General features: G+C 35.7%; 1 protein-coding gene and 1 non-coding gene across 7 annotated transcripts in view; both read right to left on the bottom strand.

The window, feature by feature from the left end:
- Nucleotides 1-14,754, bottom strand: part of LOC106674383 (protein gustavus) — a 380,850-nt gene that overhangs the window by 43,630 nt on the left and 322,466 nt on the right. For 2 of the 6 annotated variants that reach the window (XM_014407034.2, XM_014407036.2), the window contains exon 1: nucleotides 562-866. The exons of the other annotated variants lie outside the window; for them this stretch is intronic. In XM_014407034.2, the coding sequence (XP_014262520.1) occupies nucleotides 562-593 (32 nt within the window). In that variant the 5' untranslated portion in view covers nucleotides 594-866. Of the gene's footprint in view, nucleotides 1-561; nucleotides 867-14,754 lie in introns of those variants that run through there. 6 annotated transcript variants of the gene reach the window in all.
- Trnan-auu lies at nucleotides 1,410-1,483 on the bottom strand. The gene has a single exon. It is a non-coding gene; the product is annotated as a tRNA-Asn (tRNA).

Genomic DNA, 14,754 nt, shown 5'->3' with positions numbered 1-14,754 from the left:
ATAATTTAAGTCTTTATTGAAAGTTTGGCTTTTTTTCTTTTATCCTGTATCTGTATGAAACGGTGAACGTCTAATCCTGTTCATTTTACATCCGATATGTGCCAAAACTTTATTTATTTTATTTTAAAAATTTTAAAAGGAATTTTGTAGTAATTTAACTTTTATCGCGGAAATTTCACCGACGTCGTATCGATCCACGGACGCGAGTGCCCAGTCTGGGTCAACTTAAAAAAATTTATGTAACTTTTTCTTCTTTTTTATGCGTTTTCGACGCAGAATAAAATTTTTATTTTAACTTTAAAAAAAGGAACAGCGTCAATGGTTGAAAGTGCGGCCGACGTCAGTGATATCGATCGGCCGTCCTGCCCATCTGTTCGCTAATTGGGGTCTTCGGGACTTTGAATGTAGTTCCAAAATCACGAGGCCGTCTTTGTTTGAACGCAGGAAGTTTGAAAAATCATATATTTTATGTTTTTATAAGAATTGCCAATCTTTTGCACAATATTGGCTAAACAGGGAATTTTTTTTTATAGGGGTAGAAAATAAAAGACACTCTTTTACCTGATTCTGTCATGAGATTCCTGCGTTTTCATATTTCCTTTTTTCTTAAAACTTTGTTATATACTGTTTTAGTACGATAGAATCCGCCAAGGCCGGACAAAATATCACTGTAATCCGCGCACACCAATCCGATTGGGGCATGAACAAACAGAAGGCGAAAATAATAGAAAAGGGGGTTGAAATTTCGACACCGGACTTGATCACTGAACTGCCGGGTAGACGATGATGGGGCGGTGCGAGGGTTGCACTTCAGCCAAGGGGGCACATGTTCACGGCGAGGCGGTGAGGCACTGACTGAACGAACAAAGGAGGGACTGAGTCGGCATCCCTCCCTCCAGGGGATGCGATTCCCCACTCCGCCGAGTGGCGCAGACCCCTTCCGAGAGACCGGGTATGTACATACTACATACCATCGTTGGATGCCAGGACGGATGAGGACTTCACAGTACACAGGATTCCATGGGTTTCGCGAAGTTTAGCGCGCACGAATTTTCAAAGAAAACAAAAACGCAGCAGAACCGACAAGCGGTTAAAACTTGTTTTTGAATATAGTAAAAAACTGGAAAATCAAGTCAGTCATTTGCTTTTTGAGAGACATTGTAAACTTTTTGAAAAATACTCTCGACCAAAATAGAATTCTTTGACGAGAACAAAAAGTTAACTTACTGCCAAAGGAAAACTTGTTTTAGATATGCCACCACGATAACATTCTGCCTTTCATATTATGCTTGGAAAATGGATTTTTGATCAACAGAACCGACTAATAGAGAAAAATTAAAATTAAAACCCATCAATAAGAATGAACATAAAATATATACGTAAGGTCTTGGTTGAAATGAAAAAGCTAGTGTCACGAGCGGGATTCGAACCCACAACCTACGGCTCAATACGCCGCTGCTCTAACCACTTGAGCTATCGTGACTTCGATCCACTCGGACACCAACTCACCATCACATCCAACAAACTTTCGAATTTTCCCTCCTTTTTGCCACTTTATTTGAAAAAAGAAAAAGAAAAAAACCATTGGCACGACAAATCACCGTCATTTTAAGTGCTTTATAAACAGAAAAGCTTCAATCAGGAAGATGATTTTCCACTTACAGAATGCCTACCAAGTTTAATTAGAGCTGCATTTAGCCTTTTAGCAAAAGTGCAGGTGATGTATTGAAAAGTGCTAAGCCATCTGCATGAGGTGACTTACTTATTGACATCATTCGAAACAGGGACGTCGTTCACATATATAAGAAATATAATAGGTACACAGATTCTTGAGGAACACCTACTGACAACGTTAATGTATTTAAAATGGGCCCTTCAATACGAACTTGAAAACTGTTTTTGAGAAGTTGGAAAATTATTTGCCATACACAATCCAAGGTTTTGTTGATACCTAAACTCACGGCCCCTGTGTGGCTTGAATAAAAAGGACCTTACTGGTATAAGAATTTTCACTAAGCTACACTAATGCTTTATTCGAATACTGGTGGTTCCTGTGGTTCATCCCTGTGAGAAGTTATGAGATACATTTAATTTAAAAAAAGAGAGAATTGTGTAAGTGCTATGCATTGATTTCTCTGTAAGAATTAATTACAATATTGTTTTTGTTTTCCCCAGAGGTTAAGTTGCGGATTAAAGGTTATAATGTCATCTACCTTTGTACATTGTTGCCCATTAAACTATCCACCCAATGCATCTCTTGGAGTCTGCAGGACGAGAAAGCAATAGGTGGGTCGTTTTGGTCTGACTACACTCTGGATTAGAATGTTAAATCAACTAGGATAAGCATACCAAAATGATCGTCAAAGACCAAGCTAAGCATGAAAGCCTTATATTTACAATTACCTGCAATTAAATAAATGAGAAAAGGAAGCCAATATTTGTCAGATTTGGTATGCGGGGTGACGAACATGTTTGCTGTTTCAGTACCAGGGTTTGTGCCATCAATATTGGTCAAGGATATAAGCAAGAAGAGGCAAAAGGCATCTAGTTCCATTTTCGCGTATGTACATGTGTTAAATGCAAACATGACTGTTTACATTCATGATGAAGAGCTTCTATTTCAATTTTAGGTAAATGTTACACTCGAATTTTTCTGTTGATATTTAATAAACTGCTTAATGATTCATCTATCGAATCGGATGGGACTGAAGTTCGTAAAATATATATTCAAATATTTAGAATATCGGAAAAATCGAAAGCAAAGCCAATAGCAAAAGTAAAGTTGTAAATCAAAATTTATCTTCGTTGATAATTTTTATTCTTATCTTGCGGAAAGATTCAGTAAACTGAGGTTTGTTGCCCCTTCCTGCCAAGTGTATCCTACTCTTGTTCATTTCCCTCAATTCCTTTATGTCTTCCATTTTCAACGTGTCTTGCAAAAACAAAACCGATTCGGAGATGGTAAATGTTTGAATCCAACTGAGCGATGGTTATCTCACAGGATAAATACGCCTTTACTTTTTAGAATTTCTGTTCAAATTAGCGCACATCACTTGAATAATTTGTCGAAATATCAGAACATTTTGAGGTCAGATATATCGTTATTGAAAATATTTTTCAATATTCAAGCGCATCTTGAGAGTTATATTCTAAATTTCAAGCAAGAAGATTTTTGGATTATCTAAGGTGAGACATCTATTTGAGAGTTCTAAAAAAATCTCTGAAAGCTGTTCTACAGAATGCTTTCATCACCTTGCAAGGGCGTTTTTTCATCGATTCCAGTCCCTCCAGAAACTAAGGTAAGTGAGAAATTCATCGTTACCAAAAGTACCTCTCCGGATGGATGGAGTGAGGTCCTAAAAGTGAAGATGACTGAACTTCAAGCTAAATTCTGAACACAAAAACAATCTCGATTGAAAAAATACATGAAAGTAGAAAATATTTTCTTGTTTAAAATGTTTTTCAGTATCTGTTGCAGTTTGCAAGTATAATATTAAAAAATAACATAATGTTGTAGTTTATATCTACCAGTTTTAAATTAAATTGAAAGTCCAAATAACAATTTACTCCAAATTTTATTTATAGACCTAGATCTAAGTTCTATTCTATCTATCAACAGATGGATATGAATGATCATGAGCTTAACGATAAGGTCTGATGAACTTTGGTGAACCTGTCTAATGGTGCATCTAGATGAAGATGAGGATGATAATCTCCCTATTTGGTTATTTAAAAATTGCATAAAGGTTCGACAGTTATCATTTGGCTGTAGGATTTAATTCGTAGCCAAAGTTAATTAGGTTTAATCTCACCTCAATTTTATTCTCTAAGTTGAAATTCAAGTCGGCTAAATTTACCTACTTTTTACATGGCGATTAGCAGTAGCACTAGTCAGAAATATTTAAATATTACAAGTTTATGGTTTATACATAAGCCAATGCTTACACAAATAGATCTTTTTATGGCATAAAAATATTAAAGTATTTAAAATATTCTGAAGAAAAAACCCACGAACATAGGACGGGACCGCGTACGGGCCGCGAAGCAGCATTGCACGCAACATTTTCATATAGGAATGAGTCATGTCGAACGGGCAAAACCTACGTGACTCATGGCCAATGCAACGAATCAAAAGGGCCAACGAATGTTCCACATATGCATTGTGTTGGCAATCGTGGATCTACAGAAGCTCTGCTCTTTCCAAGAATGCACGGACTTCGTGAGGAAAATTGAACTAGGGGGGGGGGGGCACGTACGTTATAAACGAGACGATCGTCTTCATTCTTCGGTTCCGTTAGTAAAAGTTCAACTTTGGCCATATTTATACTAACTTAACCTTTCATGGGTTAAAAAGAACGTGCATGTTTGGTTATAAAATGTTAATCCTACTGTAAAACTTGATTACACCAGATCCTTTAAGTTTTTTTTAAATTGGTCAATAGCCCCTTACTGCCTTTTTAGAGTTAAAAATTACTTTGTTAGTAGTCGAGCCGTTGATTTCTTTTCCAATTTGGAAAACAACTTCAATTTTTCCTTGGATGTTAATGCCTAAGACTTCACAGAACCGCCATGCTTATTTAAAAGTACGTGCATGTTTAGTTAAAAAATGCTAATCCTACTGTAAACTTGATTGCACCAATAAAAAGAGTATTAAAAACCCCTATGAGATTATACTTATTTTTTACTGGAAACTTTAGCAAATAAAATACAAAATACTACAGTAAAATGCTAATTTTGTACCAATCTTAGAGAAGCTTCCAAATCCTAAAAATTACTTTTTTGAACAGCTTGTAACTGAAAAATCAAATTTTTCACAATTAAACACTATATTTACATTGTAGATAATTGACCTTTGAGAAAAAGCGAATATGTATTCGCAACTAATTAGTAAGGGCGAATTTCTGCAAGCGCGCATCTTTTCATATCCTCAGAACCAAGAAAATCTTAATTCAACTTTAGACAAGAACTTAGGAAAAGTGTAAAGCATCAACTTCCAGGTGGTTTTGAATTGTTTGCTTAAGGTTACTAGGTTATAAAAACAACTTGTAATGCTTTTTTTTCTTGCTGTATTCAATTTTCGGTAGATTAACATTTACATCATTTATAAGATTCAAGGGACTTGATGGAATAAAATTGTTACAAGTTGAAATAACCCGAAAAGTGAAGTATGAATCCAGAATACAACTGAAAATCAGATTTTAGTCCAATAGTCCAATTTGACACGTACGGCTGAAGTATTGACGAACGTTCACGGGATACCCTGTACATTTTTGTTTTATGAAATTTAATTCTTTCTTGCTTTGACCACCCTTTTTGACCCCTTTTCAATATAACTTGCTTCTTCCTGAACACTTCTATTGTGAAATGTTTTTTAAGAGCCATCTGTTGTTTTCCATATTAGCCGGAGAACGTTACATGTACTGGTTGTTTTATATGGGGGAAAGGGGAGCGAGCTAGAAAATTCCAGGGGCGACGGTGGGAATCGAACCCAAGACTGTGGGGTCTACGAGAGTATAACACACCAACCACTCAGTTTCTGTGCTGTGTGAAGCATTCGGATCCTTAAAAATTAAGCCTTATTATTCAAAGAAGAGTACAGGTTTGTTCACATTTTTAGGTACAGAAGGTATTACACAAAATTAGCGTGTGACTTAATTATGTTCTGCCAGATTATATGCAATATAATCTTTTTTCATGTATAATTTACAATAATAAAATATGAAAAACAATTGTTTTAGTGTCGAGGGGCTATTAGTTCCTAAATAGTTACGAAAATATTCAACTGTAACACAATTTAACAAAATTAGCACAGTTTATGTGAATACTACTAATGTTTAAAATATTAATGTTTCTAACTGTTAAGGGATTTTAGCCTACGTTATTTTTAAGATAGTTTTTTATGATATAACATGTTGGAAAAGTTATTCTTTGTAGTGTGAATTATAATTGAATGATTCGCCTTCTGCTCTCGAAACAAACGCCGGATTTCAGGTGGCTACTCGAATATTTTCCCAAGGGCCTCGACTCGTTACACTACACTTCCACAAAGCGAGTTTATTTCTGTGTGAAACACATCTTTGGGCGGGGTTCAAAAGTGAGGGGGAAAACTCAGAAGAAGCACGAGTTTCACATTAGGATGCCGACGGGATGCAACAGACCCTCTTCACGTCGGTTCACACCTACGCTACGCCGGTCCGCAAGCTTTCGCTGTTTACAAGCGATATATCGAATTTTGACTTTTCTCCTTTTACTTTTTTCGGTTTTTCCGGGATTTATTTCGGCCGGTTGTCCGAGTTCGATCCCACAGGATGTCGGGTCGGATCGTAAAACGAATAAATACGGATTTGAAAAGGCGATAAATTCATTGTCTGCAGAGTCGGTTTGGAGTGGGAAGGGTTAAATAGCTGACAGACGAACGATGATATCATTGCAGCCCAAGCGCAATTGAACCTTCTCACGATTGTATTACGGCCAACGGCCAATCATGTTATTCCCGACTGCAAAATCAATATTCCCATACTTACCTGAGTAATCGTTTTCAAGCTAAATAATAGGGATTTAAACGTTATAGAAAGGTGCAATGTTAACCACCGACGCTAATGGTTGCTAAATTACCAGACATAAAAAGCACAAAATGAACAGTTTAAACAATCTTTGCAAAACTTTAAAAATAAGAGGTAAAGATAATTTTACAACTTTTTCTTTTGAAATCATTTGAAAATGCCAAATGGTGGGAGCCGGCTGCTGACAGTCATCGTTCATTGGTAGTCCTTGAACTTAACCCGATACATACCGGCTGAAAAACGTTCAATTTGAGTTAGAAGGTTAAACGGCCTGCAACGTGAGTAACCAATTTAAAATTTAATGTGAAAATATTTCTTCATCTTTTCACTTATGTGGTTATTCATGTTATCAACTTTATTCTAAGCAACATATGCTATTTATTTGCGCCAGATGGTCCTTACATTCCTAAAAACCAGTTAAGTTAGATTGATTACAAACGTGTGTGCGTGTGCGTGAACGATGCGCGAATTATTACGACCATCGTTAACGATACCACTACCATTGATTAATAATAATAATAATAATAATATATTAGGCCCAGACCTGTAAGTAGGATTACATGGTAAAACAGTCTTATCCACCTAAGAATGGATAAGATCAAAAGAAATGGATGAACACATAAGATGCCAAAAAGTAAACTCATGGTTAAAATAGCAAGAAACTGCCGCCCACATTACCTTCAAATGCGATATACCAAACCCACTCTTTCTAATATCATCATCATCAACAACACAAATATACATATAATATAATAATTTTATTACTGCCTTGAAGGAATAATAATGATTATCATGCGTTTGCAAGTTATGCAATGAGGAAGAAACTGCCATCCATATCATCTTCGAACTTAGGGATATAGGGTGCCAAGAAGACTGAGTAACGGAAATTGCAGCAATGACAGTCACTGACTTCTAGGATCAAGCCAATTGAACTAAACTAAGTCTAATGATCCAAATGCAGGAATGCTTGTGGAATACCGAACCTCACTCTCCAACTGGCTACGAACTATTTTTGGAGGCATAACTTTGCATATTTTTTCCAAATCAAGGGAATATATCAGCCTTGTCAAACTGGAAGCTACTTAATATTGCGACGTCGTCAGTTCCAACCCGCTACTACTTGACCCCATCAAGCTTGGAAATTTCACCTACGAAGTGTCAAAGATAAGAAATCACATCGGAAGATTTTCACTTTAGTCTGAAGTATGACAAATCTGCAATTTAGTCGTGACCGTTTTTGATCATTGTCAGAGTTAAGAGGAAGGACTTATGTCGAAATGCCGAAAATTATTTTACAGACCAGCAGTTTTTATTGTGTATACTTAACATAGGCGACATAAATAAAATTGATATATGCCTTATCATTCCCTGGTTATAACTCGACCAATACTCAAGATCAGAAATATCGAAACGAGTATGTCTTGTACAATATTGCCCATGTTAAACAACAATATAAATTATTTCTTTCAATTAATTTATCCTTTTATGTAAGGTTTCGGTTGAAATGAAAAAGCTAGTGCCATCTCAACCTACAACCTTTCGAATTTTCCCTCCATTTTGCCATTGGGTGGATCGAAGCCACGATAGCTCAAGTGATAGAGCAGCCGTATTTAGCCGAAGGTCGTGGGTTCGAATTCCGCTCGTGCACTAGCTTTTTCATTTCAACCAAAACCATCCATAAAAGGATCAATTAATTGAAAGAAGTAATTTAGTCAATAGACCAATAAATATAATGAATATAAATTATTTAATTTCTCTTTAAAAAATTAAAATTAAATCATATTCACGATCACTTTTAAAGGGTGAAAAAAGTTAATTACATGAAAACACAATTAGGAATTTCATTGTCTTCTTTTAAGGCTCTTAATTATCACGGATGGAATTTCAGCTGGTCTTTCTTTATGAATACTAGGCCAAGAAATATTTTAAAAGGAAGAATCCTCCCTTCGAATGCCGCCACACCGAATTTCCGCCCTCCAATTCCCCCTGTGAGGAATTTGCTCCTTTTAAAAAGAAAAGAGGGTCGGTGAGAGGACAAAGGCTCCCCCGGTCGGTTCTTTGCCTCCATTTATTTTTTAAAAACATAAGGAACCTGGTTTTAAAAGCCGTCGAGATATCAGGGTCGCTTTCGGCTCCGTGGAAAACCGTCGATCGTGGGCGATAGCGAGGCTTCCCACTCGTGGTAACGACGCTATTACGCAAATTTTCTAAGCAAACAACAGCGTCTTTAGAAATCCAAAGACCTTGGAGGCAAGTCTATCCGATTCAGTAGTCGTTTATATTTTAACATTGCGCAACAGAACAAAGCACACTTCCTCATCTCTCGAGGAACTCATTCATCGCCGTGGAACATTTACTTAATCTTTCAATCAGTGTTGTTTTAGAATAAAATGCCTTGTGATTATGAAAACCTCGCAACCTCATGGACAAAGCATAAACTCCGAACGTGAAGTTCAGTACTTTTCGACATTAGGTGATGTACTTATTAGGGCCAATTGATGTGACCTTTTCCACTTAGGAGAGGTTGTCGCAACAATAGTTTCTATTCTAGATACCGTTTGTGTTTACATCGCCTCTTTTTTCTAGATAAATTGTAACCTTACAAATTTTTCAGCGAAATGTTGGACATTTTTCCGCAATGACCTTCTCTGATACTCCAATGATACAACTGTATATATCTCTTAAGCTAAATAAGAAAAACACCATGAGATGTCCTCTTGAAGTTTGTAGGATCACAATTCTGTGGTTAAGTCAGTACCCCAAATTTTTGGTCATCATTGACGGAGTTAAACCGCTGAATATTGATAATTGTCGAAAATTATCTGACCAATGTTCTTTATTTTTCATATTTAACAAACGCGGCATACGTATAAATGAAATGGGTAGATGTCTTGACTCATCCTGCTTATATCCCTGATCAACACTGAATATGACGAAATGTGGAAAATTATATGACAGACTAACACCGATGATCTTCATTGTTCACTTTTAACAAACGAGACATACGCATAAATGAAACGAGTAGAAGCCTTGCCTCATCCTGCTTATAACCCTGATCAACACTGAATGGAGATAACACCGAAACGCGTCAGCCATACAAAAACTGCAATAGGTCGATTGAAATGATCGGAAATATTCAAACTACAGGTTCTTCACTCCGTAGACCTCAAGAAGAAATCTCAAAAATGCTTTGCTGTTTGATTCGTTTTCGGGTTAGGTATTTTTAATAGCTCTACTCTTTCGGCTACTCAACAAATTGTTGTGAAACAAAAAAAAAAATCAGTCTCCACTTTCGGATCCATGTACGCATAGACGGAAGTACATAGTAGATGCCTTGCTTCGCCCGGCTATTATATTACAACAGACAAAAAACGCAAATTAATCTCTGCAATTAATAATTCTTCACCGAATGAAGACAAAGGACAAACGAAAGAGACTGACAGACACTGACTCAATTTTGGTAATGGTGAATCACGTCTGAAAAAAGTGACAGTATGATTTTACTGTTGAAACAAAAACTTTATCTACTTTATCACGACTTCGGCGAATTCTAAGATAACATAATTGGCCATATGGTTTCACGGTTTAAACAGTGAAAGGGGTCTTAAATTAAAGAATTTCTTCATCTCTTCGCCTTAGGGATCGAACAGGATCGAAACAAATTGGCTCAAACAAAAGCACTACGGGCCCGATTGGTGAAATTAAACATTTTCCTTTGTCAACTCAGTATCATTGAATTTCTTTCGAACATAACGTTTTTCTTACTGCAGTTTTATTATTGCATGGAAAGAGCATGTCGGTAATTCAAAGAGGGCCCCTCTCCTCGACCTTTTCCTTATTCTTGTTGCAGGGCTTCGTCCCAATTCAAACTGCGGAAGCAGATAATAAAAGCAGTCCAATTCCATATCTTCCACAATAGTCTCGAATAACAAGAATATATATTTTTCCCCTCTCATTCTCTCTCCCCGTCTCTCTTCTCGAAAAAAAACTATGGGAATCTATTAGATTCAAGGAATTGAAAGTGCATTTATTCAAGCGAATTAAAAGAAAAGTAAATTAGTTATTAATAACCAAAATTAATTAGTAAATTATAAAATAAAGTAATTTATATTTTTAATTACAGAAAAGCTTAATGTCCAAACTTCCCGTTGCTGAAGATGAATTGTAACCGATATGAGAAAAATAGAAAATGCAAACAAATAAATTTGGAAAATGTGTGAAACATCGGTTCAAAATAGTTAAAAAAAGAATAATTTTAAAAGAAATTAATGGCCTAATCTTTGAGAGAGAGAGAGGAAATGAAAGAGAGAGAAATATAAAAGAGACGAGATGATGAAAAAGAGAAAGAGAAATATACAGAGAGAAATAGACAAAGAGAAAGACACTAAGAAAGAGAGAGAGATAGAACAAAAGACAGATGTAGACAGATACTAAGATTCATAGAAAGTGAGAGTTTTTAAGAAGGAAACATACAGGTATACATACCGTAACCTAGGTACATACAAATGGTCCAGATGTCAGAGAGAGGAAAGAGAAGAGAAGAAAAGAAAGAAAAGAGAGAGGAGATACTAGATAGATAGATAATGAGAGAGAGAGAGAGAGAGAGAGAGAGAGAGAGAGAGAGAGAGAGAGAGAGAGAGAGAGAGAGCGTAAAAGACAGATATAGATAGATACATAAAGAGAAAATGTCAGAGAAACGGAGATGAAAGAGGATTAAGTAAAAAACTAAGATTCATAGAAAGTGAGAGTTTTAAGAAGGAAACATACAGATATACAATCGCTAATCTAAGTACATACAAATGGTCCAGTTGTCAGAGAGAGGAAAGAGAAGAGAAGAAAGAAAAGAGAGAGAGAGAGAGAAAGAGAGAGACAGACAGAGCTATTTTTCGATATTTTTATTATTATTAAATACAATGAAAATTTCATCGGGTTTCAGTTCAATTGGCACAATTTTTTTTCTAGCAGTGGTTCACTGTTTCCCAGTACGGAAGATTTCTCATCCTAGTACGTACATTTAACTAAGAGGCTTTCTTAGAAGAAGGGGACCCGGAAAGCAAGGTCTCTCCTCCGCGTGCCCTTGGACAGGATCGTTGCTCCTCGAGGAGAGGACCAAGGCCAAGGAGCCTCGGGCGATACCACTCCACTTCCACCCGGGGTATTTGTCAGAATCCCAAACTCCTTTTAATCTTTCATTCCGTTCCTTTAAACACTGAAGGTGCGAAGAAACGGGGAAATAAAAGCCTCCCGAATCAAGACGTAGATGTAAAATGATAACATAGCGGTCAACTTTAAAAAAATTTTTCTTTATTATCCTTCAATCCTGATTTTATTATTAAGATTTACCATATTTTAATGTAATGTTTTGAATAAAAATACAGATGATAGAGGAAAGCTGAAAAGTAATACTTCGAAATACAGTTTAGGGCACAGAGAACTAATAGTTAAATTACAATAGCGAGTTCAACAGAGAATAATTAAAACAGAAATAAAGTTTTAGTTTAAGTTAAATATAGTTTTTAATTTTGTGAAATAAGTAACAGCCGTTTTTTTTATTTTTGCAGAAATTTATTGGGTTGTCCGGAAAATAATGCAGGATTTTGGTATTAAACAAAAAAAAAGAAACTAGTTACTTTAAAGCAATGTTCTTTAATCAANATACAAATGAGTAATCCTGTAAACGTAAACAGAATATTTTATATAGATTTTTTTTAATGAAAACTTAAAATCCTGCATTATTTTCCGGACAACCCAATACAACAAACAGGAGTGTGGTTTCGGTCGTTAGGAAATAGACTGCACTCAAATTTGAGTTTAAAGTTCAAGTTTATCAACACCACTAGGTCCGCTAGTTTTTGCTGTTTCGACGTGTCATTTGTACCGTCTACGAGTTAAATCTTTCTCTTTCAGATTGAATTCCATTTTTAGTTAAATCATGTTTAAATTTAAAATTAAACTTTCAAATAAAATAGATATAAAATACGCGTTTTTGAAAGAAATAATTATTACAGAATAAGCAGTTATCATTTAATTAGAATAAAATCAGTACTAGTTTGAATAAATATCCAGTCCTTACACAAAAAAAGGACGACAAAAATGACAAATGTAGTTTACTTTTGAATTTTACGATTTAATTTTTTTATCAATTATAATTTATTTTTCAATTTTCTGTTCGACCAACTGACCTGTTCATACCAATAAAATTTCACGGCACCTACAGGCTTTTTCTCTCTGCTGGTCCGCACTGGCTCGATGCCATAGGTATTTATTCAATCAGTCGACTTCCGGTGTTGATGTTGAGTCGAAACGTGTCTGATTATACAGACGGACCGAAAAAACCGACTATGAATTTAGCATTTAGGGTGGATTTCTTGAATTGCCTGTAGGCCATTTGGTAAATGGTATCCTGTGTCCTTTAAAAAAATCACATTGGGTCACAAGAAATTTACGTGCAAACTGATCAAAATCATTGACATTTACAACCCTTAAAAAAAGTTATTGTGTCGACCTGCTGCCTGTTCAGCATTTTCGTGCAACTCTACAAACAAAATTTCTCGGTTAAAAAAAATCACCTGCAACACACAAAGGTCAACCACATTTCTGCAGCTAAATGGCTTTTTCTTTTCTTTCGCAACCGGAATGGAGTAACTGCTTAATATTCATCAAAATGGAAAACCAATGACCATTGGATTGATTGTAGAGATAAAGAAAAACTGATTAATAATATAATTATAAGAGTTTGGCGATAATTACGCCATTTGTAGGTGTAATATATAATCGACTGTCTAGGTATAAATATATTTTAAACTAGTAGATTTTTATAGCATCTATTACCTTTTTAATATAATTATAATTTTTTATTACTTCTGGAAGAAGGTATTAAAATAAAACGTAAAAAGAAAAATAAACACGTTTTACGAGCTTCAGCGGCTGGTTGGGATTCTTTTGGCCTATTTTTTTAAACAACGAACAAACCCTCTCCCTGCTTATAACCCTGACTGGCCGGTGAAGTTGTGAGAGAAGCTGAAAGATGTCTGACACACCCAAACCGAGGGTGAAAGAAAGAAAATGATCTGAAAATACAAAAATAAACATTCATCACAGCAAATCACAAGAGGACATCTCACAATTAAACGTAATGCAAAAAGTACAAAAAATAGGGTTAAAATTTCTGTTTTTAAAATTGATATGTTAATCGGCTGGATGCACATTATTTGTTTATGTGACCATTTTCGTATTACCGGCGAGTGCGCATAGGTTGGGTTAGGTTTAGGGTTAGGAATAGGTTAGGAATAGTTGGGCTAGGAATGGTTAGGATTAGGGACGTATTAAGTAAAGGCTAGGAACGGCTTGGGTTAGAATATGGTCAGTATTAGGATTGGTTTAGATTACGTAGAGTTAGTGTTATGGATAGACGTAATTCGTGAAGCGCAAGTTTAAAATTCCTTCCTTTTTTCTAAATCCTGCTATTCATAGACAACCTGCACATGATAGTAAACCAAAGCCTAACTTTAAAAGAGTTTACGAAATAAAATAACTACTTACTCTCCATTAAGCAGACCGTGCTACCGTCGTGGGTTTTATTAATTCGAAAACAGCACACTCGTGTCACAAAAACTCTTAACATTAACATATTTTTAACACGAATAACACAGCTTGCTATCCTTATTATCTCGGGAGCGCGCTCACTTGGGGGAAAATACGCTTCAAAGCCCAATACTCGAATTTTAACCAACACTAACATAAACAAAACCAGGATTAGGTTGATTTAAAGAAATTACCGATACAATAATTAAATAAAAAGTGTAAAAGTGGTCGATACTTCTAATACTTCAAACAGGAACTGTTAGGGCCGGGTTAGACTAGAGTTACATAAAGTTAGATTGGATTAGAGTAAGGGATAGGATTTGTTAGGTTAGGTTAGAATTGTTTAGGGTAGGATTATATTTCAATGAGTAAATGTGTGTAGCGGAGAAAAAAATGCAAGTACTAAGTTTTTTAAGTAAACCTTACCCTTAAACATTCACATTCGGACAATGAACTTTTTTCGCCCACTTTTGCAGACAACGCCTTCAAATTTGTACCTTACATTCTAATTTTATTTCTTTGACAACTAACCTCTATAATTTAAATACACTTTGCTGGTTACGCCTAGTAATTTTGCCGGGGGCAGAAATTGTCTCCCTGTTAATAG

Source organism: Cimex lectularius, unplaced genomic scaffold (assembly GCF_000648675.2).
Source record: "Cimex lectularius strain Harlan isolate CLEC.00 unplaced genomic scaffold, Clec_2.1 scaffold188, whole genome shotgun sequence".
Lineage (NCBI taxonomy): Eukaryota > Metazoa > Arthropoda > Insecta > Hemiptera > Cimicidae > Cimex > Cimex lectularius.
This window is presented reverse-complemented; position numbering and strand designations above follow the sequence as displayed.